This window comes from Durio zibethinus, chromosome 24, assembly GCF_047325235.1.
Source record: "Durio zibethinus cultivar Kanyao isolate XHJ-2024 chromosome 24, ASM4732523v1, whole genome shotgun sequence".
Lineage (NCBI taxonomy): Eukaryota > Viridiplantae > Streptophyta > Magnoliopsida > Malvales > Malvaceae > Durio > Durio zibethinus.
This window is the reverse complement of record NC_143185.1, coordinates 15,967,257-15,989,252: the sequence shown is the minus strand read 5'-3', so window position 1 is coordinate 15,989,252 and position 21,996 is coordinate 15,967,257. Positions and strand designations below refer to the sequence as shown.

Here is a 21,996-nt window from a genome sequence, read left to right as displayed (position 1 = left end):
TAAGTCGAGTCTAACCACAAGACCAAGATCATACCAGATATTGAGATTTTACATGTGGCTCTCTATCATGTAGCATTTAATGACCCTCACGATATAGCACTTAGTTCCTGCTGATTAGTGACCACTCTGATACAATTTGTAAAGATCAGCCCCTAACTTACGAGATATTATCTACTTTGATCCGAAAGTTTTACGATTTTTTCTCATAAAAAGTGCTTCACAAGTTTTAGGTTTAAGCCTTTACATATATATCATTACTTATCCACACATTTTTTTATGGGAGATTGAAGGTGTTATAATCTCTTCACCTTTAAATCTTGACATCTCTATCAAGCTGAGTCTAACCACAAAACTAAGATTATACTAGACATTAGGATTCTAGAGGTGGCTCCCCACCATGTAGCACTTGGTGACTCCGACGGCCCCACCGTATAGCACTTAGTGATTTCTATGATGTAACGCTTAGTTTTCACAACTAGTGACTACTCTGATACCATTTGAGGAGACCCGTACCCAACTTATGAAGTATTATCTACTCTCATGGTTTATCCTATAAAAGGTATCTCACAGGTTTTAGGTTTAAGTCTCTACATATATATCATTTCTTATCCACACATTCTTTTAATATGGGATTGAGAAAATTACAATCTCTTCACCTTTAAAGCTTGATGTCTTGTCATTGAGATTCTAACCATAAGACCAATATCACACCAGACATTGAGATTCTAAAGGTGGCTCCTCACCGTGTAGTACTTAATACTCTCACGATGTAGCACTTAATTCTTGTCAACTAGTAATCGCTCTGATACTATTTATAGAAGCATGCACTTAACCTGTAAAACATTATCCACTTTGACTCGAAGGTCTCATGGTTTTGTCCTAAAAAAAGCATTTCCAAGTTTAGGTTTAGTTCTTTATAAATATATCATACTAATATGGGATAGGAGGCGTTACAATCTCCCTACCTTTAAAGCTTCACATCATTTGTCAAGCCGAATCCAATCACATGACTAAGATCACACCAAATGTTGGGATTCTAAAGGTAGCTCCCCATTATGTAGCAATTAGTAACTCTCACAACCCGATCATGTAGCACTTAGTGACTCCCATGATGTAGCACTTAGTGACTTCCATAATGTAGTACTTAATTCATGTCAACTGGTGACCGCTGTGATACCATTTGTAAAATCTCGTACCTAACTTGTGAGGTATTGTCAGCTTTGACCTGAAGGTCTCACAATTTTGTTTCACAAAAGATGCCTCACAGATTTGGGATTAAGTCTCAATTTATATATCAAGTCAAATCCACACATACTTTCAATGTTGGATTGTGGACGTTATAATTTTCTTACTTTTAAAGCTTGACATCTCTATCAAGCTGAGTTTAACAATATGACCAAGATCACATCGAACGCTGAGATTTTAAAGGTAGCTTCCCACCGTGTAATAGTTAGTACTCATACAGCTTCACTGTGTAACACTTAGTGACTCATGATGCAGCATTTAATTCCTATTGACTAGTGATCACTCTTATATTGTTTGTAGAGACCCACACCAAACTTGCGAGGTATTGTCTGCTTTCACCCGAAGGTCTCATGATTTTGTCTCACAAAAGGTGCCTCACAAGTTTGGGTTTAAGTCTTAACTTATATATCAATTTTTATCCACACATTATTCTAATATGGGATTAAGGGCGTTACAAAAATAGATGTTGACTTGAGGTTTCATGTATCACAAAAAATCCATACAATGTCATATAGAAAACAATAAATTAAAAAAGTAAAGAGATAATTAATATATTCATATCTCAATAAATATTATAGAAATAAAAAAAAAGAAATTCTATGAAATTGGAGAAAACAATAAATAAGATTGTTTAAGCTTAAAGTTTATGACAATTGGGACCTAGGAAAAAAATAATATAATAAAAATGTCAGAGCCATTGGATCATTAAAGGAGTGAGAATTAAAATGTAAATCTAGTAGCTGGATTTCTTGGCTCTCTTGATGATTGTTCTATTAACCTGTCATAGTTAGGGGGCTATCTAGAATTGCCCAAAAAATTAGGAATCAATCGACTTGAAATTGAATCCGACTCTTTAAACTCCTTCATACTAATAAAGCAAAAGGTCACCTATCATCCCTTGGCTCCAATGGTGAGAGCCGTATAAAATCTTTTTGATAGACTTGGCAACATAAGCATATATCTAGACAAAAGAATCTGTGGCTAATTGGTTGGCAGCAAAAAGTCTTGAACAACAACGAGGATAAGATAATTTCTAAAAAGCTTGAATAATTGTTTATGTTGTTGCCTATAAATGAACTATGAATTGGTTTACAAAGATTTTTTTAATTTTTTAAGGGTTATACTTATACCCTTCATTAAACAAAAAAGAGCCATAGATTTTTTTTTTAAATTAGTTTATTTTTATGGTTAATTCAATTAACTTGAGATGAGTTGAAATATCATGCTTTTCTTAATGGTAGTTTCAAATCAAAATGATTATAAAGGGAAAAATTGAGAAAAGAAAAGACAATGAAAGTATAAAAAGACAACAAGAGGTAGAGAGAAGTCAATAGTTGATGTGATGATGATCAAGTGCTTACAAGACAAAGAGTATTTTACTTTGGAAAATAAAAGTAAAAGTATTTTATTTTTGAAATAAAAATTTCAAAGTATTCCTTTTTTTTTAATCAAAAAAAGGTATAGCTCTTATAAAAAAAAATTTTGACTCGAAACTAGAATTTTTTATATTCTCATAAAATCTCTTTAACCACTAAACTAAAAGGTAAAAGATAAAAAAATATAGCGCAGACTAGTTCTAAGTATTTACTCTTATACTAAATATTTGCATTGAATTAAAAATGTTTACACTTTCATCATAATGAAAAATTAAAATTCCATGATAGATGAACGAGACTTAGATAAACTTTTTTTTTCAAAAAATCAATTAGATTTGACCTAATTTGATTCCTAAACATGTTCAATTCTAAAGACAACTAAATATAAGAAGCTGCATGCTAACAAGCTTTGTCCCAAAAGTAAGGAAGAGTTCAAATCCTACGACTTTTAGATTCACACAAGTTTTATGTTGATTTTGCTTGATTGATTTTTATATTAATTTTTTATATGGATGTACTATTTGATACATATTGAAAATGGTTATAATCTTTATTTGTAATATAATATTATATATAAAAAATTATAAAAAAGTACAAAAAAATATTGACCTAAACCATTAAGATAAAATTACAAGTATATATCAAAGAGTGTAAAAAAAATTATTAAAAAGTCTTGGAGTACGAATTTTGAAGCGGACAATATGATATTTATATGATAAAAAAAATATAACATTTTTCATTGTGTTATCCAATATCACATATATCATTTTGTTTTATTTTCTTCAATTTTTTAATCGATAAAAGGAGAATTCAAATATAATTTTTTGAATAGGAGATACAAATAATTATCATGTACTAAATGTTTAGGGTGAACTAAATATGTTGGATAAATCTTAACAAAATTCAACAAATTCAGTAGTCAAGTTCGTCGAAATATTTTGTCAACTTCGATTTATCTTAGAAAATCCAATACATGCTTTAAATTTTAGAAAATAGAAAAGAAAATTTATATCTCTAAGTTTTTTCTTGGAGTGAAGAAAAAGACAAACTTTCTACATATTCAAGTTCTAAGTGAAGTGAAGCCTATTCAAAGCCCAAATTGAGAATAATTACCTCTACTTTGGATCGTAAGTTTTGTATTCCAGGCCCCCAACAAAACCTTTTGCAAATCGTAAAAGAAAAGTGAGAGAAATAAAGGAAATTCAAAAGAATTAATGATTCATAGATGACTCGAGGCTAAGGTTGGCAAGGAGTCGGGTTGAGGAGAGTTTTTGCTTGCCCCGAACTAGACCTGACCCGAAATTTTTTTTATTTTTTTTCATACCCGACCCCGATCTGACTCGACATTTGTATAAATTGTACCCGATCTGACTCGAAATTAATAAAATATTATTTTTTAAAATATAAAATATTATTTTTTAAATATAAATATTTAAATATATAATTATATAAATATATAAATATATATAAATAAAAAATTAACTAATTAATTAAAAAATTAATTTTTATATAAATATCGGATGGGGTCAGGTTTGCCTAAAACCCGAACCTGACTCTTTCTTAGCAATAACCAACCCAACCTGACCGAAACTCAATTTTTTTAATAAAAAAAAAGTAACCCTAGGAGGTCGAATTGGGTCGGAACCCTCCAAAGACGGGTTGGGTTGCCGACTCTACTTGAGGCCTTGTTGTTAATTGCCCTTTTCATACAATATTAGGCCTTTGTAGTGGAGGAAAATATCTTGGCACCGAATTAGGCTTTCCCTCAATTTTCTTTCCATAATTTAAATTTAAAAATTATGTGCTAATTCTAATTTAGGTGATAAACCTAAAAAAAATCAGTGTAAATGGCAAAATGTAAAGCCAAGAAAACTTTTAAAGTTCCAGCATCAGCTGAATGCGAAGTGTAGGGAAATGATAAAGATGAGGGCCGAACTGAGGAGAATAAGTGGGATTAATTGACCAGGAAGGTATAGTTGTTCTTGAATCACATTTTATACGGAACAAATATGTTTGAATTGGTATTATCGTTTGGGTGTTCATGCATTTACCATTTATTTTGTTTTAAAGCACATTTTGGATATAAAAGGTAGAGTTAATAATTTTAATCATAAAAGAAAATATAAAAAAATAAAGCATGATTAAAATTTTATGAAAAAACGTAAATTTAGTCAAAAAAAATAAGAGAAACGGTTGTGTTTGGTATGGACACAAATTGTGACGGTAATTTTTGTGTTTTATATATGTTTGACACAAAATAGACAAACATGAATACACAAATTGTAAGAGTCTAATAAAATGTCAATCGCAAATGGTAAGTTAAGCAACTAAACTATGGAAAGTGTTTTGGACATTGCTCATTATGTTGATTTCATTCAAATTTTTTTTCTTTTTCTATGACAGTTGAGCGGCAATGTGCTGCAAATAGGGCTGTCCGTGATTTCGCTCATATTGTAGTGAGGAGCAACTGCGAACACCTGCATTGCAATTTTTTAATGCAAATCCTCCAAATCTATTAGTTATAAGAGATGCAGAAAATGGACAGTTTGAAGGGCAGTGGAAACATGAGGATGGTAACATCTCCATTTATAATGCAGATGGAAGAGACGTACATAGTTCTGTTTTACATCGTATGTCCATAGCTTATGCTAACTGCCCTGGTATTCTGTCTTCTGTTGGCTTCGAGTTGTCAACTGAAGCAGGTAGTTTTAAAATTTTTGAAACTGGTGGTCCTAACATTAACTTTGATTTTTCACATTGGTTCTGTCTGAAATAAAGTTTCTTTGTTGGTGGCAGCAAGAACAAGCCTTCTACAGGCTGACAGTCAGCAGATCAAGGACTTCGTATGTTCTCTTTACCCAGCATCAGAATCTTGAAAAATAATAGAAAGTGGCCGCCTTTGTTCTTCCAATGACCAAGTAGCTTTGAAGTTGCAACATTTAAGGGGTGCTTGGATATTTCTGCATTTGTTATTATCCTGTAGATTGAAGACTTTTTCATTTTAATAACTTTTTTTTTTCTCACTACATGTCCTTGAGCGTTTCTTCTCCATAGAAAGTTGAATTCCAGCATATTTTCATTTTATAGGTCGTTTTCTATCTCTTTTGTCTGAGCCACAATTTTCCATCCTCTATTCGAACACGATCTAATTGTAGACAAATAAAATTAGGTTTCTTTGAGGTTTTACTCACACCATTCTTTGTGTATGCTTGCAAGATCTGGACAATAAGCACAGTATTCTTGCAAGAGTTAGACAAGAAGAACATTGAAGCCTATTTGAACTATCATCCATCTATTGATGTTATAGACTGAAGAGTTCATTGTAATATTTCAACTTAAAATTTATATTTTACAGGTTTTGGATGGGACATCGGATGTTTGGAATGCATTATGCTCCAGATATAGGTCCTTCACTCCCTCCTTTTACATTTCATTCCAGGGATGGAGGAAACGCCCGCTGGCTGGCTTGTATTTATGTCTTTTACCCTTGGACAATCATGGTTGTAGCCTAAGCTGGAATCCTATTGGCTATACCGTAAATTCCTGACATCTGAAATTTATTACTAGTAAAACAAAAAGCTTTAGCAATATTCGGAATCCTAAATTTTTTTTCTTTCCTTTTCTTTTCGCCGTTCGTTGTTTGTAGAAGATAGGGGCTTCTTGTGTTAAAATGCTGGGATGGAGAGAGTATTAGGATGGAAGGAAATCATGAGCTGCCCCGTGTGGGGGTGGCAAAAGTAGCAAAATTAAAAATCCGCTTTGGATCAAGGTTTTGAACCCGACGTCAATGGAACACGCAACCTTCTCATCTGGAGTCAGACACGCTACCATTGCGCCACGGATCAGAGATTTGCAAACGTTCACCAGTAAATTTAATATGTTGTTTAAATATAAAAAGCAAGAATTGATGGAATATAAAATTCTCTAAAGATATTTAAGTCTATTTAATGTGATGGTAAATGGTAACACTTTTACAATATAAAAAAATAAATATGATCAAGAGAAAATAAGAATAAAAATAAATCAATGTCATTTTTGAGACAGTGTTAATGGATTGGGCTAAGCTAAATTTATATTTGAGATTAACAATTTATATATTTATTCAATTCAGTTTAAAATTTTAGTTTTCAAAATTTTTTAAATCCACTCTAAATTAAAAAAATAAAATTTAAATTCACCCATTAAATTTTATTTATATAATAAAAATTAAAAAATATGTAATTAAATTAAGTTTAATGAAATTATATTTAATTTACATATATATTAAAAATAAAAATAAAATTATATATCTAAAATAAAAAATAAAAATTAAGTTTAATAAAATATATATAATATATATGTGAATTAGTTTATATATAATTCACATATATATAAAAATTAAAAATATATATATGAATTTGGATTAGGTCAAATCGAGTTCAGACTTTAAATCTTTTGTTTAAGATCCGTATCGAAATTTAAATAAATCTAAAAATTAAGTTCAAGTTCATTTAACAAGTTTTAATTTTTTATCCAAATTCTCTCAAAATTTGAATGAATCTATAAGTTTTGGGTGCATACCCTAACTTTTGATCAGATCTAATAAAGTGGCTTATGATGATGAGTTTTTATATTCATGGCATTTAATTTTTTGCAATAAATATTTTTAGTATAAAGTAAGTTGTTGTATGAGATAAAGAAAAAAATTTCAAATATTAATATTTAAAATTTAAATGTGTTGGATGCTAAAATCTTTATTTTTTAAGTTGAAAAGTTTGTTGATCTATCAAAAGATTAAATATTTAAATTGAGTTGATATTGACATTTGAGACTCTAGCTGTTTGAATTCATTGTACTTGAAAACAAAAATGGACATCCTACTAATCTTTTAATTACAGTACAAGGATAACCGATTAAAATAATTGCACAAACTAAAACTGTATTAAAAAAATAAAAAATTAAAACTATATTCTTAATTATTTTTAGAATCAAAACCTATTTGGCCATCTATGTCTATCTTACTCAAGTTCACAACCTAAGTATTCCGAGAGAGTTAAGCCTTTTAGCGTGATCTTACATGAATTAATTTTGTAGCTTTTAACTCTTCACTAAATGTTTTGGGCATCAATGTATTATGTATATTAAGGCGTTGAATTTCGTTACCTTTTTCTTTTAATTATCATTTTTTTTATCTTCAAGCTCCAAGTTTTTAACTTTCAAAATGCCCTAGCTGTAGGTGTAAAGGCTCTGTCTCAGGCTTTTACCCTGTTATCTCGGTGGAAATACCTACCGCATTGAAGCACCAGGTATTTCAGCCTTATTTGAATCTCATAAGAAATTTATTTGAGATTTGTTAAAGATTTGTTTAAGATTTGTTAGATATTATTTGATGGATAAGAAGAATTTCAAAAGAAGAATTCTAAGATAAAGGAGATTCTTAATAGGCAAGTTTAACTTGTAGAAAAAGAATTCTAAAAGAAAAGAGATTCTTAATAGGCCAGTTTGTATAGTTATAAATATGTGAAGTTTTTACAAAGTTAGGTATGAGAAAAAGATGTAAAAGAGTTGTAGGGTTTTATGGACAGATACCCCATAAGACTACTAAGGATTTACGTCTTATGAGTATGTATATTTATTTGTGAGTGGACTAAAGGAGACTGAAAGAATCCATATAGGTATGATGTATGGATGTATAGGGATATGTGTTTGGTTGTATTAAAAGTGTGTACATGGGTATGTGTTTGTTTGGGTTAAGAATAATCCACAGAACTAGAGGAGATTGAGAGGGTCTATGGGTATTGATTGTTGAGTGATTTATATGTTTTGATGTATGTTTGTAATTTTTTACAACTAGTGGATCTTGTTTTTTATCCATGGACGTAGGCAGTTAAACTGAACCACATTAAATTATTATCTTTTATGTGTTTGATTAATTGTATGATTTCACTTCTGTTAGTGTGATTAGATTGGGGCCATTTGGTCTAACAAGTGGTATCAGAGCTGTGATGATTCTCAACAAGTGATATCAAAGCATGGTTCGAGATATGAAAAGAGACAAACTTAGAGGAGCTCAATTCAAGAAAGGAGTTCAAGTTCATATTTTGAAGATTGATTTACGTAAAACATGAAGATACATAAGAGAAAAGGATGGTGAGACTTTTATTGTAGGTGGAACCAAATATGTCTAGCATGAAGACAGATGATTAATGAACTTTGAGTCAAGGTAAAAATTGTTAGGAATAATGACTCAAATCCCATAAAAGATTTATTTGGGATTTGTTAAAGATTTATTTGAGATTTGTTAGATATTGCTTGATGGACAAGAAGAATTACAAAAGAAGAATTCTAAGAGAAAGATGATTCTTAATAGGCATGTTTGACTTGCAGAAGAAGAGTTTTAAAAGAAAAGAGTTTCTTAATAGGCAAGTTTGTATAGTTATAAATAGGTGAAGTCTCTACAAGGTTAGGTATGAAAAAAAGATGTAAGAGAGTTGTAAGATTTATGAGTAGATACCCCATAAGATTACTGAAGATTTACATCTTATAGGTGTATATATTTATTTGTGAATGAACTAGATGAGAGGTATGAGAAAAAGATATAAAAGAGTTGTAAGGTTTATGGGTAGACATCCCATGAGATTATTAAGAATTTACATCTTATAGGTGTGTATATTTGTTTATGAGTGAACTAGAGCAGATTGAGAAGGTCCATATAGGTATGATGTATGAGTGCATATAGGTATGTGTTTGGTTGTATTGAAAGTGTGCATATGGATATGTGTTTGTTTGGGTTGAGAATAATCCATAAAACTATAGGAGATTAAGAGGGTCTATGGATATTGATTGTTAAGTGGTTTATATCTTTTGATGTATGTTTGTAATTCTTTACAACTAATGAATCATATTTTTCATCTATGAAAGTAGATCGTTAGACCAAACCACGTTAAATTGTTGTCTCTTATAGTTTTTATTAATATTTGATTTCACTTCCGCTGGTATAATTAAATTGGTGCCATTTGACTTAACAAGTGATATCAAAACTGTGGTAATTCCTAACAAGTGATATCAGAGCATGGTTCGAGACATGGGAAGAGACAAGCTTAGATGAGCTCAATTCAAAAAAGAAGTTCAAGTTCGTGTTTTAAAGATCGATTTGCATAAAACATGAAGATACATAAAAAAAAATGATGGTGATACTTCCATTGCAGGTGAAACCAAGTATGTCTAGCATAAAAATAGATGATTGATGTAATTTAAGTTAAGGTGGAGATTGTTAGAAATAATGACTCAAATCTTATAAGAGATTTGTTTGAGATTTTGTTAGAGATTTATTTGAGATTTGTTAGATATTGCTTGATGGACAAAAAGACTTGAAAAAAAAAATTCTAAGAGACAGAAGATTCTTAATAAGCAAGTTTAACTTGCAGAAAAAAAATTCTAAGAGGAAATAGATTCTTAATAGGCAAGTTTATATAGTTATAAATAGGTGAAGTTTCTACAATGTTATGTATGAAAAAAAGATGTAAAAGAGTTGTAGAGTTTTATGAATAGACACCTCATAAGACTACTGAAGATTTACGTCTTATGGGTGTGTATATTTGTTTATGAGTGGACTAGAAAAGACTGAGAGGGTCCACATAAGTATGATGTATAGGTACATATAGGTATGTGTTTGGTTGTATTGAAAGTGTGCATATAGATATGTGTTTGTTTGGGTTGAGAATACTCAATAGAACTAAAAGAGATTGAGAGGGTCTATGGGTATTGATTGTTGAGTGGTTTATATGTTTTGATATATGTTTGTAATTCTCTACAATTAGTGGATCTTGTTTCTCATATGTAGATGTATGTTAATTAGACCGAACCATGTTAAATTGTTGTCTCTTATATATTTGATTAATTATTTGATTTCGTTTTTCGCTAATGTGATTAGATTGGGGCCATTTGGCCTAACATGAAGCACCGGGTATCTCAGCCTTATTTGAATCCCAGCAAAGTAATTCCAACAATGGTGTATTGGATTGAAATAGCACTTGCAATTGCTGCACTTATCTTTTTCTTTAAAGCATTGGCACGGAAAAGATGGGGTAAGAAGAAACTACTTCCTGGTCCAAGAGGACTTCCTATTTTTGAAAACCTTCTCATGTTAGAGGACAAACCTGACCGAGATCTTGAACCCTTAGCTCAAAATTATTGGCCCATCATGCACTTGCGCTTTGGCCTGGTGCGTATAATTGTTGCATACGACCTTGTTTTTGCTATCAGGCCATCTTTTGAAGCTGGCAAGTATATATATAGCTTATAATCAGCAGAACTTGTCCCTTTCTTCATACGGGTCTGACGCAACATGCGTAAGATCAAAGATGTGCACTCTAGAATTACTTGGTAACGTTAAAATAATTAATTCTTTCGAGTCCATGAGAAAAGAGAAGCTTCATGTTTTCATTGACTACATTCGAGACGCTACCTGTGATCGTGTTGCTGTTGATCTTAGTGCTAAGTTCCCATCTCTTACTACTGACATGACTTGTAAAATGGTGCTTAGAAAGATATTTGGATGATGATTTTGATGAAAGGGGCTTCAAAGTTGTAATTAGAGATCAAGGAATGCAACTAGGAGCGGCTTTTAATTTAGCTGATTATATTCCTCAAATTAAAGCACTTGATCTTCAAGACCTAGCAAAGCCCATGAAAGTGTTTTCCATGGTGTTTGATAAATTCTTTGTAAAGATAATTGATGGCATGTTCAATTCAAAGATGATAACGAAAACCGAGGACTTTGTTAATATTATGTCAGAATTCACGGGTCAAAAGAAACTGAGTTCCGTGTCGAGTGAGACAATGTTGAAGCCATAATCTTGGTACTGATCTCCCACATCTCAACAAACAATATTTGATTTTCCCAAAGATAAAAAATAGGACTTGAAATTTAAAACCATTAAATCTACATTTTTCTTCTCTAATTTTCACGGTATCCTTGAATCTAGAAGCCGTACTTCTTGCCGACAATTCCCTTGCAGGGCATCCTTGCGGTGGTGGCTGCAATGGCACTTCAGCAACTGCAATTGAATGGACATTATCCGAACTCATCAAGCTTCCACAGGTAATGAATAAAGTCCAAAAAGAGTTGGAAAATGTGGTGGGTCTGCAAAGAATGGTGGAAGACTTTGATGTAGAGAAATTGGACTGCTTGGATATGGTTGCGAGAGAAAACTTAAGCTAGTTGTTGGTCCCTCGTGGGGCTCTGGCAGACTACATAGTTAATGGCTTTCACATGCCCAATAATTTCGAATCTTCATTATCCTATGGGTCCTTGGCCCAGAAGCTTTTTCCATAGATATTTATTAAGTGACATTGACATCCGAGGACACAACTTGCATCTAATCCCGTTCGGTTCTGGCTGTAAAGGCTGCCCTGGAAAGCAACTGGGTCCCACTATGGCTCGGCTTGTGGTGGCACACTTTGTTCATTGCTTTGATTGGGAGCACCCAGACGACGCGCTTCGACAACTAATTGCGCTTAGGTTCATTTTGTCCATTGTGTATTTGAATAATTACTGCTAGCTAATTGCACAAAAAGGAGATGTGCTGAGAATTCTACTGAGATTATGAATTAAGTAATTTGTTATCAAGTGTTCAAGGTCAATGATGCTAACAAGTATAAGAGACAAAGGGAGAAAATTGATAACTCAGCTACAGGATACCACTGAGCTGGAACCTGGCTTGAAGACACAAAATTGACTGAAGAAAAAATTGTGATCCGCAACTCGATATCAAATTCAACTAGATGAAAGCGATAAGATGAAGAAGAAAATATTAAAACATTATTTTTCTAGACTCAATGCAAGCCTTTATGCAATTAGGGGTGTAATCGAGTCAAGTCGAATCGATACAATGATAAACTCGAGCTCGAGCTCGACTTTAAACTTGTTGCTCGATATTCGGTTTAAACTAGATCGAGTTTCATTTTCCTAGCTCGAGCTCGATTCGTGATCGAAATCGAGTTATTCGAGCTCGCTGAATTAAGCTCAATTAATATATAAAAAAAAGCTCGATTTTTATACTCGAAAAAAAACTCGATTATTCGAGCTCGAGCTCGAGCTCAAGATCTTTTACAACTAATTTTTATCAAACCTAATAAATATTATATTTTCAAGATAACAACAACAATAACAACAACAACAATAACAACAACAACAATAATAATAATAACTTACACAACAACCAAATTTAAGCAAATAAAAGTCTCAATGAATGATTCAAATACAACACACAAATATAAGACATAATGAACTTAGAAATTAAAATCCTAATTGAAAGATATTAAATATCCAAGCAAATAAGTTCACAAATAAGTTACAACAAACCAACAACAATATATATGCTGCCTTCACAATATTACGTCTTAAAATGAACATTGGGCTCATATTGCTTTTCAATAAACCTACACAAAAGAATAATTACAAAACAAAGAAATTATAATTAACAATAAGAATAACGATAAAAGTACCCATGCAAGAAAAAGATTGTAATATTATTACAATGATCAATAACTTTAAATTTTTAACATTAGCATCAACATGGATTTTATCTTGTCAGTTGTCTTATAATCAATGCAAAAAAATATAAATAGTATCTTGTCAATTACCTTAACATGAGTTTCTATCATTAGTTAACCTATGGTTCGTAAATTAAAATGCAAAAAGCTCAATCTAGACTAGCTACTACCTATTTTTCTTTAGTAATGTTGTGACAAATTAAAAGCATTTAATAATAATATTTCATACCTGTATAGAAGACATTAGATATCCTCACTTTAGGAGATTTTGAGTGCAATCTCAATTTATTTCTTCTCTTTCTACATAGATAAAGTAAAGGAAAATAATAGTTAAAAATTAGATTAAAGCAATGATAGTCACCTAATAACAAAATAATAATAAAAAAAACTACTTTGTTCTTCTTCTTCACTCCATGAAGATTCCGACACCAATCTCCTTCACAAAGTAATGCTTGCACTGTGTCAGGAGATAAAGAAGCACGATAAGTATCAATAACTTTACCTTCTGCACTAAAGGTAGCTTCTGAAGCCACTGTAGTGGTAGGAATAGCAAGTATATCCCGAGCCATCTTGGATAAAATACGATACTTCAAAATGCTCGCTTTCCACCATTCCAAAGCATGAAACTTAGTGGAATCTCCTTCACAGATAAAACAACCTTCAGCTAGGTAGACATCTAAATCAGATTGTTGTGGTTGAGCAGTTTCAACTGATTTTACATAATTTGCAAATTCAAACCAACCAGAAGAAGAAGCTTCTATATTCATACCACTAATACTATTATCATGCACTTGAGTTTCAGCACTATGCTCATTGCCAAATTGATACTCACGAGCATATTCATCATAAATATCATAAAAGGTATCTCGAACTTTAGCAATATTTTTTCTTGCTTCTCTATCAGGGTACATTCAGGGAAAGCAAAACTCAATCACCCTCATTTTGCATCTTGGATCCAAGATTGCTGCTATAGACATCAACAAATTACATTATCCCCAATACTTATCAAATTTACTCTTCATCTTACGAACCATTGCTTGAACAAATTCATTTTCATCATTCATCCTTTTATCCAACAACACTTTCACACGATAAACTTCATTCAGAAACAGGTTTGAAGTTGGATAATCACTTCCAGAGATGATTTTAGTGGCTGAATTAAAAACTTCTAAAATCTCACAAACTTTCTCCACCTTTTCCCAATCTTCATGACTTTGACAACATTCATAATGAGATTCTCGCTCTTTGAGTCTCGAAAACACTTCTTTGAATTTGATTGCAATCGACAACATCTCGAATGTCGAATTCCAACGTGTTTTACAATCGAGAATGAGTTTCCTATCAGGTAACTGTAACTGCTATACTATGTCAGAAAATGAGTTAAGTCTTGCCTCATTTTGATTAATAAAATTGACACTTTCATGAACATCACCAATCACATTCTTAATCTCAAAAAGGCCATCTTGAACCATGAGATTTAAGATATGTGCACAACACCGAACATGAAATAATTTTCCTCCACAAAGCAATATCCTATTTCTTGAAAAAGTGTCTTTAAGAATTCTAATCACCACATCATTGCTTGAAGCATTGTCCACAGAAAGTGTAAACACCTTGTTTTCAATTCCCCATTCCTTTAGACACTTAAAAATACAATCAGCAATCTCAACAACTTGACGAGGAGGAGGTATGTGAACAAAGCTAATAACACGCTTTTGCAATCTCCAATTAGAATCTACAAAGTGTGCTGTAAGAACCATGTACTCAATCTTTTGATTACTTGATTTTCACAAATCTGTTGTCAAACTAATCTTGCTGACAGTCTTCAACAATGCCTTTAATTTCTTCTTTTCTGCTTCATAAACTTGCATGCAATCCTTTTTAATAGTATTACGTGATACCTTTTTCCATTCAGGCATCCCACGTTTTTGCATCATGTTAAAACCTTCCTCTTCTATAATCGAAAAAGGATGCTCGTGCATAAGTATCCAATGTGCAGCTGCTTCTCTCATCTTTACCATATCAAACTTGCCATCTGTGAGAGCAGGTAGTATCTGTACATCACCACATGTGTTTACTGGTTGAAAGTTGATCATTTGTTGTTGATTCTGAAAAATTTTTCTCTTAACACAAGTTATCAAATGCCTCTTAAATTGAGTTGTACTTTTACTTGTATTTATTGCTAGTTTTTTTTTACAATAGACACACTCTCCTTTTTTAGAACCATCAGAAAGAGTGACTTCTTTGAACTCTAACTAAACAGCAGATGTCTTTTGCCTCTTTTTCTCATTACTTTCTTCACACTCTTCAGGGTCAGCATTATCACATTCTCTATCATTGGCATCAATGACTGGTGTTTTATCTGTGTTACCATTAGTGGCATCTAAAGCTTCATTCATTGGATCATTACCATCATCTAGTAAAAGAATTTATTGTCGGCTGAATTGGTATAGAAGAGATATCTGGTGTGGTTGATGACATGTTTAGTTTCCTATAGCAAAAAAAAAAAAAAAGACAAATCAAAATAATAATATAATTTTAGGATCAAACAATAATGCAAACAAGTTGTTAGAAACATGTGCGATAAATTTTATTGCCAGAAACATGCTAAACAAGTTGCGAGAACAAATTATTGGAAGAGTATAAAATTTTATTCTTTAGGAAAATATACTAATATTGTAGGAATTTTAATAAATTTAAGATTACCTACTTCAATAATAATTTCAATTTCTAAAATCAATTTCTTAAAATGAATATTTCTTATTAATTTTTACAATTATACATGCCTATTTAGTATTTATATAACATTAACTCAATCTCATTAGAAATAAGTGTCAGGTTATATTCTAACAAATCTAATATGCATAAAGACGAAAAGTATTCACATTCAACAGTTCTCAATAAATTAGTGATGAACTATATGGAAGCTCAAATTATGATTATGACTAAAAACAATAGAGCCAATGACCTTTTTTTTTTTTGTTAAATAATATGAACCATCCAAAAGTTTTTCTACTGATAAAGCGTATTGTGCAAGTCTTGAAGTGGCCCAAATTCAATTACTTTCTTGCTAATAATATAGAGACTTTTGGTTTACAAAATTCAGTATTTAAATGCAACTTCACAAAGAACATACTGCTTTTCACAAGTTTGCAACAAAAATAAAAGTATAATATGATAGTGTTTGACAAACAAATCAGAATTGAGAATATCAATACTAACAAATAGCTATAACACCTTGCCCCCTTTCATTGTTGTTCTCGATCTGCATCCCCACAATATTCATAAGGGTATTTAATTTAGGCATTCATAAGGGTATTTAATTAAGGCATTCTTATTTAAACCACCTTTTAGCATGAATTGGAAGCCTAACATAAAAACATTTAATAAAAAAATGGCACTCAAAAAGTATGCCATAGAGAAAGGGCTACGTTGAGGGATCGGGTTCTGTTCAAGCTACTGTTCTTTTCAAGCTACTGTAAACGTTGAATGGGTGGAACGAGCAGGGCTACGTTGAGGGATCGGGTTCTGCTCAAGCTACTGCAAATGTCGAATGGCTGGAACGAGCAGGGCTTCGTTGAGGGATCGGGTTGTGTTCAAGATCGGGTTCTGTTCAAGCTACTGCAAACGTCGAATGGGTGGAACGAGCAGGGCTTCGTTGAAGGATCGGGTTCTGTTGAAGCTGCTGCGGGTTCTGTTCAAGATCGGGTTCTGTTGAAGCTGCTGCAAACGTCGAATGGGTGCTACTGCAAACGTCGAATGGGTGGAACGAGAAGGGCTTCGTTGAGGGATCGGGTTTTGTTCAAGATCGGGTTCTGTTGAAGTTGCTACAAACGTCGAATGGGTGGAACGAGCAGGGCTACATTGAGGGATCGGGTTCTGTTCAAGATCGGGTTCTATTCAAGCTTTTTAGAGAAAGGAGAAAGGGCTTTCGAAAGGGTGGAACAAGCTTGGAAGACAATGGAGTGGGATTCGGGAAGAAAAGGCACCGCAAGTGTCTGTTGGTGAGTGAGAGAGACGAGGAGAAAGACTGAAGGAGAAGAGGGAAAGAAAGAAAATAAAATTTTAGGGTTTTTTAAGCTAAGGGTAAAAAAGTAATTTTATAAATAAAATAATAAAAATAAATATATAATAGAAAAAATCGATTAGGCTCGCGAGCTACTCGAGTCGGATATAAGAATACTCAAATTCGACTCGATCGATAAGTCGAGCTACTCGAGCTCGAGCTCGACTCGAGAATAATCGAACCGAATTCAAGTTTTTTTCGAATCAAACTCGAGTAGCTTGCGAGTACTAATGTATCATTTACACCCCTATATGCAGCGCCGGCTTAAACCTATTCAGAGAATCCGGACATCAAGGGTCTATCATTGCTCAAAAATAACTCAACATTTCTACAACATTTAAAATGAAGTTGTTTTTTTTCCTGTTTTTCTAACTCTAGCTTCAGACATGATCAGATATGAAACTGAATTGAACAAATGTGATGTTGTGATTGTCCCAAAAAATTATTATAGAAATGTGACATCATTTGTTGTATATTTAAAAAGCAAAATGTTAATTCATTATACGACATTTAATTCGAATTTTTTTGTGTACTATGACTGTTCTAGATAAGATAAATATTAGATTAAGTAGAGGCAAGTGGTCATTGAACTTTGCTTCTGTTTGTTTTCCCTTCTGTCTTTAAGCTCCACCCCATGGTATCAGTATCCCAGTTGCAGAAGTAAGGACCGTGTCTCAGGCTTCTGCCCTGCTTTAACCTTTGTTGAAGCAGCCGGTGATGGAGTGGTCATGGACAATTCTTGCAGTTGCTACACTTATCTTTTTCTTTCACGCATTGAGATGGAAAAGAAGGGCCAAAAATAAGAGATTACCTCCCGGTCCGAGAGGGCTTCCTATTTTTGGAAACCTTTTCATGGTGGGGAACAAACCTCACCAAGATCTTCAACAGTTAGCCCAGAAGTATGGCCCCATAATGCACTTACGCTTTGGCCTGATGCCTGTAATTGTTGTCTCATCCCCTGAAGCTGCCGAGCTATTCCTCAAGACATATGACCTTGTTTTTGCTAGCAGGCCACCTCATGAAGTTGCCAAGCATGTTGGTTACAATCAGCAGAATTTGTCCTTATCCCCATACGGTTCCTATTGGCGCAACATGCGTAAGATATGCACTCTAGAGTTGCTTAGTAACCTCAAAATAAATTCTTTCAGTTCCATGAGAAAGGAAGAGCTTTTTCTTTTAATTCAGTATATTCAAGAGGCTGCCTCTGCTCGAGTTGCGGTTGATCTTAGTGCTAAGGTCTCATCTCTTACTACAGATATTTCTTGTAGAATGGTGCTTGGAAAGAAATATAGTAATGATGATTTCAACGAAAAAGGCTTCGAAGCTATAATTCGAGAGGGCATGCAAACAATTGCTGCTTTTAATTTAGCTGATTACATTCCTCAAATTAAAGGACTTGATCTTCAGGGTCTAACAAAACGCCCGAAAACGATTGCCAAGGTTTTTGACGACTTCTTTGAGAAGGTAATTGATGAGCATGTTCAATCCAAAGATGAAAACAGAATCATGGACTTCGTTGATGTCATGCTGGGATTCATTGGATCTGAAGAAACTGATCAGTACCATGTCGAGCGAGACAATATCAAAGCAATAATATTGGTACTCTTCTTTTGTGCACGTTTACTTGTCCATTCACTCCATTGTGCCTTTTGGTCTAAAAAATGTTTGTTTATGACAATTTTGCAGGACATCCTTGCAGCTTCAATGGATACTTCAGCTACTGCAATTGAGTGGACACTGTCCGAACTCATCAGACATCCACGGGTGACAAAGAAAGTCCAAAAAGAACTGGAAAATGTAGTAGGCATGGACAGGATGGTCGAAGAATCAGACTTGGAGAAATTGAAGTACTTAGACATGGTTGTGAAAGAAAGCTTTAGGCTTCACCCCGTGGTACCATTGCTGCTCCCGCATGCATCTATGGAAGACTGCATAGTGAATGGCTATCACATACCCAAGAATTCACGAATCTTCATAAACGCATGGGCCATCGGTAGGGACCAAAAGGTTTGGACTGATGCAGAGAAGTTTTATCCAGAGAGATTTGTTGGAAGTGACATTGATCTTCGTGGACGCAACTTCCAGCTAATCCCATTTGGTTCTGGCCGCAGAGGCTGCCCTGGAATGCAACTGGGTCTCACTATTGTTCGGCTTGTGGTGGCACAATTGGTGCATTGCTTCGATTGGGAACTCCCGGATGATATGTTGGCTACTGACTTGGACATGACTGAGGATTGTGGTCTAGTATGTCGTAGGGCTAAGCATCTCCTGGCTATACCAACCTGGCGCCTAAAAACATGAGAAAATGGCTGTGTAATTTCTACTAGAGTATCTTTTCTGGATATATTTGTTGCCTTCTCTAGTACTTTAGCTTTTCTCGTTAGAACGCAAGTTTTGGATTTATCATATCTAATTATCATGATTAAATAAATAAGATCTAGATTAATTGCCTTTTCTTTTGGATATCCAATTTAAAACAAAGTATCCTAGCATTTTTTTAAACTTACAATCATAAGATGCACTGATATAACATTAAAATTTTAATTTAAAATTCGATTGGATAAATCATAAAATTAAAGAAAAAAAAGCTTTAATAGAAGATTGTTTTGATTTAATTCAGCTTATTATTTTTGCTGCAAATTTATAAATGAAGCAATATTATTATTATCTACACCTTTATGTAAAGTAAGTTTGACCCTATGGAGAAAAAATATATATTTGATTTATTTTTGTATATTCATGTATGTATAATTTACAGATTATTAATGTTAATAATGGTTAAAATCTAAATAATTTATAAATTTCATATGCCAATTTTAGCGTTAAATTATAATGATTAAAATGGAAGGTATTACATTTTATCATAAATTGCATTATCTATAAGAAAACAAAAACATATATTAGACCAATGAATAAAAAGTCCACCTTAAAGAAGTTTGTTTTTCCAGCAACGGCGTCGCTGCTTATTTTATCCTTCTACCATAAACGTCGTCGTTACTTGATCGAGAGTGTACTTAGAATTGAATTTGCAATTCTGCATTATGAAGATTGAATTTTAAACCCTAAAACCCGCTGCACAGAATTCCTCAAAAACCTTAATGCAAACCCTCAAATCATCTTCCATTTTCTCAACTTCCTATTTTCTCAATTTTTCGTTAAAACCCAAATCATTTATTTTTATTCTCTCATATTCTTCTTCCACCTCTGTTTCGAATCCGCCCCTTTTCAATTATCTTGTAAAAAACTTGGATTTCACTGAAACCCAAGCTGTTTCAATCTCTAACCGTTACTCTCATGTGAAATCCCTCCAAAAGGCTCAATCGGTTGCCAATTTTTTTCAAAGTCTTGGCTTTTCCAATGCCGAAACAGCCTTTGCTGTCCGTTTTTTATTTTTAAATTATTTTATTTTAAAAGTTTTGTATTTTTATTTTTTAAAATATGACATGTGGTAGCCGCATTATTCTCGTATGGTAATCACATGTAATTCACATCAATGTTGATTGCCACATTAACACTTATTTTAGTGATTTTTAAAATTGGAATAACTTAATAAATAAAAATGAAATTTAATTAACTATTTAAAATTTTTTAATTTAGATATCACATTAAAAAATACAATAATTAGAGTTTATTTATGATATTAACTCAAAGGTAAGTATTACTAACATTCATACCAACTTGACAACAAGTGAGGTATTGAGTTGATAATAAAGAATTTTATCTTGAAGCCAACCAGACCAAGATAAAACAAATAAATGAAAATGTTAGTTATATAAAATTTTCCAAGATAATTTCAGTGAAAATCAACTGAAATTATGAGAAAAACGTTCTCGTTTTTTTGAACTAAAAATTAATGACTTAGCTAAAATTATTAGAGTTAAACCTATGATTTATATCAAACAGGATATAGATAAGTTTGAAATTCAAATTTTAAAACTTTTCAAGAAAGGTTTAATTGAACAAACAGATAGCCCTCATTTTAGTATTGCATTTCTTGTCAGAAAACATTCTAAACAAAAACGTGGTCAAGCCCTATGATAATCAACTATAAAAGGCTTAACCAAAATTTTGTTTTTGATGGATATTTTATCCTAAAAAAGATGTTTTAATCAATTTAGCAAAAGATGCTAAATATTTTAGTAAATTTAACTGTAATTTTAGTTTTTGGCAAATAATGCTTACCAAAAAGTCAAAATCATTGACTATTTTTTGTGCACCAACAAGCCATTACCAATGGACTATTATGTCATTCAAATTATGTAATGCCTCTCAAATCTTTCGAGGTGAATGGACAAAATTTTTGCAAAACATAAAAAATTTTATTGTGTATATATTGATGATATTTTAGGTTTTTTCTAAAAATCTAATTGAGCATAAAAAACATCTTAATATTATTGTTTAAGAGTTTGTCAAACATGGTATTATACTCAGTTCAAAAAAGATTGAGTTAGAAAAAATTAAAATAGGATTTTTAGGATTAAATCTCTCATCATATGGTTTTACTCTTCAAGATCATATTATTTCAAAAATTAAAGATTTTCCAGAATAACTAGAAAATATAAAACATTTGCAACAATTCCTTAGTCCTTTTAACTATGGAAAACAATTCTTCAAAAATTTCTCTAAAGAGGAGAAAATTCTACAAGAAAAATTGATAAAAGATATTGAATTTTCTTGGATAGACCAAGATTCTGGTATTATCAAACAAATAAAATTAGAACTTGCTACTATTTCAAAAGTATATTTACCTAAACAAGGTGATTATCTAATCTT

The 21,996-nt window shown here is 32.4% G+C and overlaps 2 protein-coding genes and 1 pseudogene across 2 annotated transcripts; 2 read left to right on the top strand and 1 right to left on the bottom strand.

Annotated features, from left to right (window-relative positions):
* The first annotated feature begins 10,554 nt into the window (after positions 1-10,554).
* Positions 10,555-11,823, top strand: LOC111316398 (cytochrome P450 71AU50-like). The gene is made up of 3 exons (XM_089753461.1): positions 10,555-10,882; positions 11,146-11,433; positions 11,588-11,823. The coding sequence occupies exons 1-3, from the start codon at positions 10,555-10,557 to the stop codon at positions 11,821-11,823; spliced, it is 852 nt and encodes a 283-aa protein (XP_089609587.1).
* Positions 11,824-14,146: 2,323 nt separating this feature from the next.
* LOC149511986 (zinc finger BED domain-containing protein RICESLEEPER 2-like) lies at positions 14,147-15,397 on the bottom strand (annotated as a pseudogene).
* Positions 15,398-17,728: 2,331 nt separating this feature from the next.
* On the top strand, positions 17,729-19,678 carry LOC111316936 (cytochrome P450 71AU50-like). Its single transcript, XM_022919182.2, has 2 exons — positions 17,729-18,822; positions 18,910-19,678. The coding sequence occupies exons 1-2, from the start codon at positions 17,941-17,943 to the stop codon at positions 19,522-19,524; spliced, it is 1,497 nt and encodes a 498-aa protein (XP_022774917.2). The 5' UTR covers positions 17,729-17,940; the 3' UTR covers positions 19,525-19,678.
* Positions 19,679-21,996: the final 2,318 nt, after the last annotated feature.

Excerpts from the sequence above, each read along its gene's own strand:
- LOC111316398 (XM_089753461.1), top strand. The coding sequence starts at position 10,555 with ATGAAGCACCGGGTATCTCAGCCTTATTTGAATCCCAGCAAAGTAATT. Across the intron at positions 10,883-11,145 it reads CAGGCCATCTTTTGAAGCTG|AAAGATATTTGGATGATGAT; the intron begins GCAAGTATATAT and ends AATGGTGCTTAG. Across the intron at positions 11,434-11,587 it reads GAAACTGAGTTCCGTGTCGA|AAGCCGTACTTCTTGCCGAC; the intron begins GTGAGACAATGT and ends CCTTGAATCTAG.
- LOC111316936 (XM_022919182.2), top strand. The coding sequence starts at position 17,941 with ATGGAGTGGTCATGGACAATTCTTGCAGTTGCTACACTTATCTTTTTC. Across the intron at positions 18,823-18,909 it reads ATATCAAAGCAATAATATTG|GACATCCTTGCAGCTTCAAT; the intron begins GTACTCTTCTTT and ends ACAATTTTGCAG.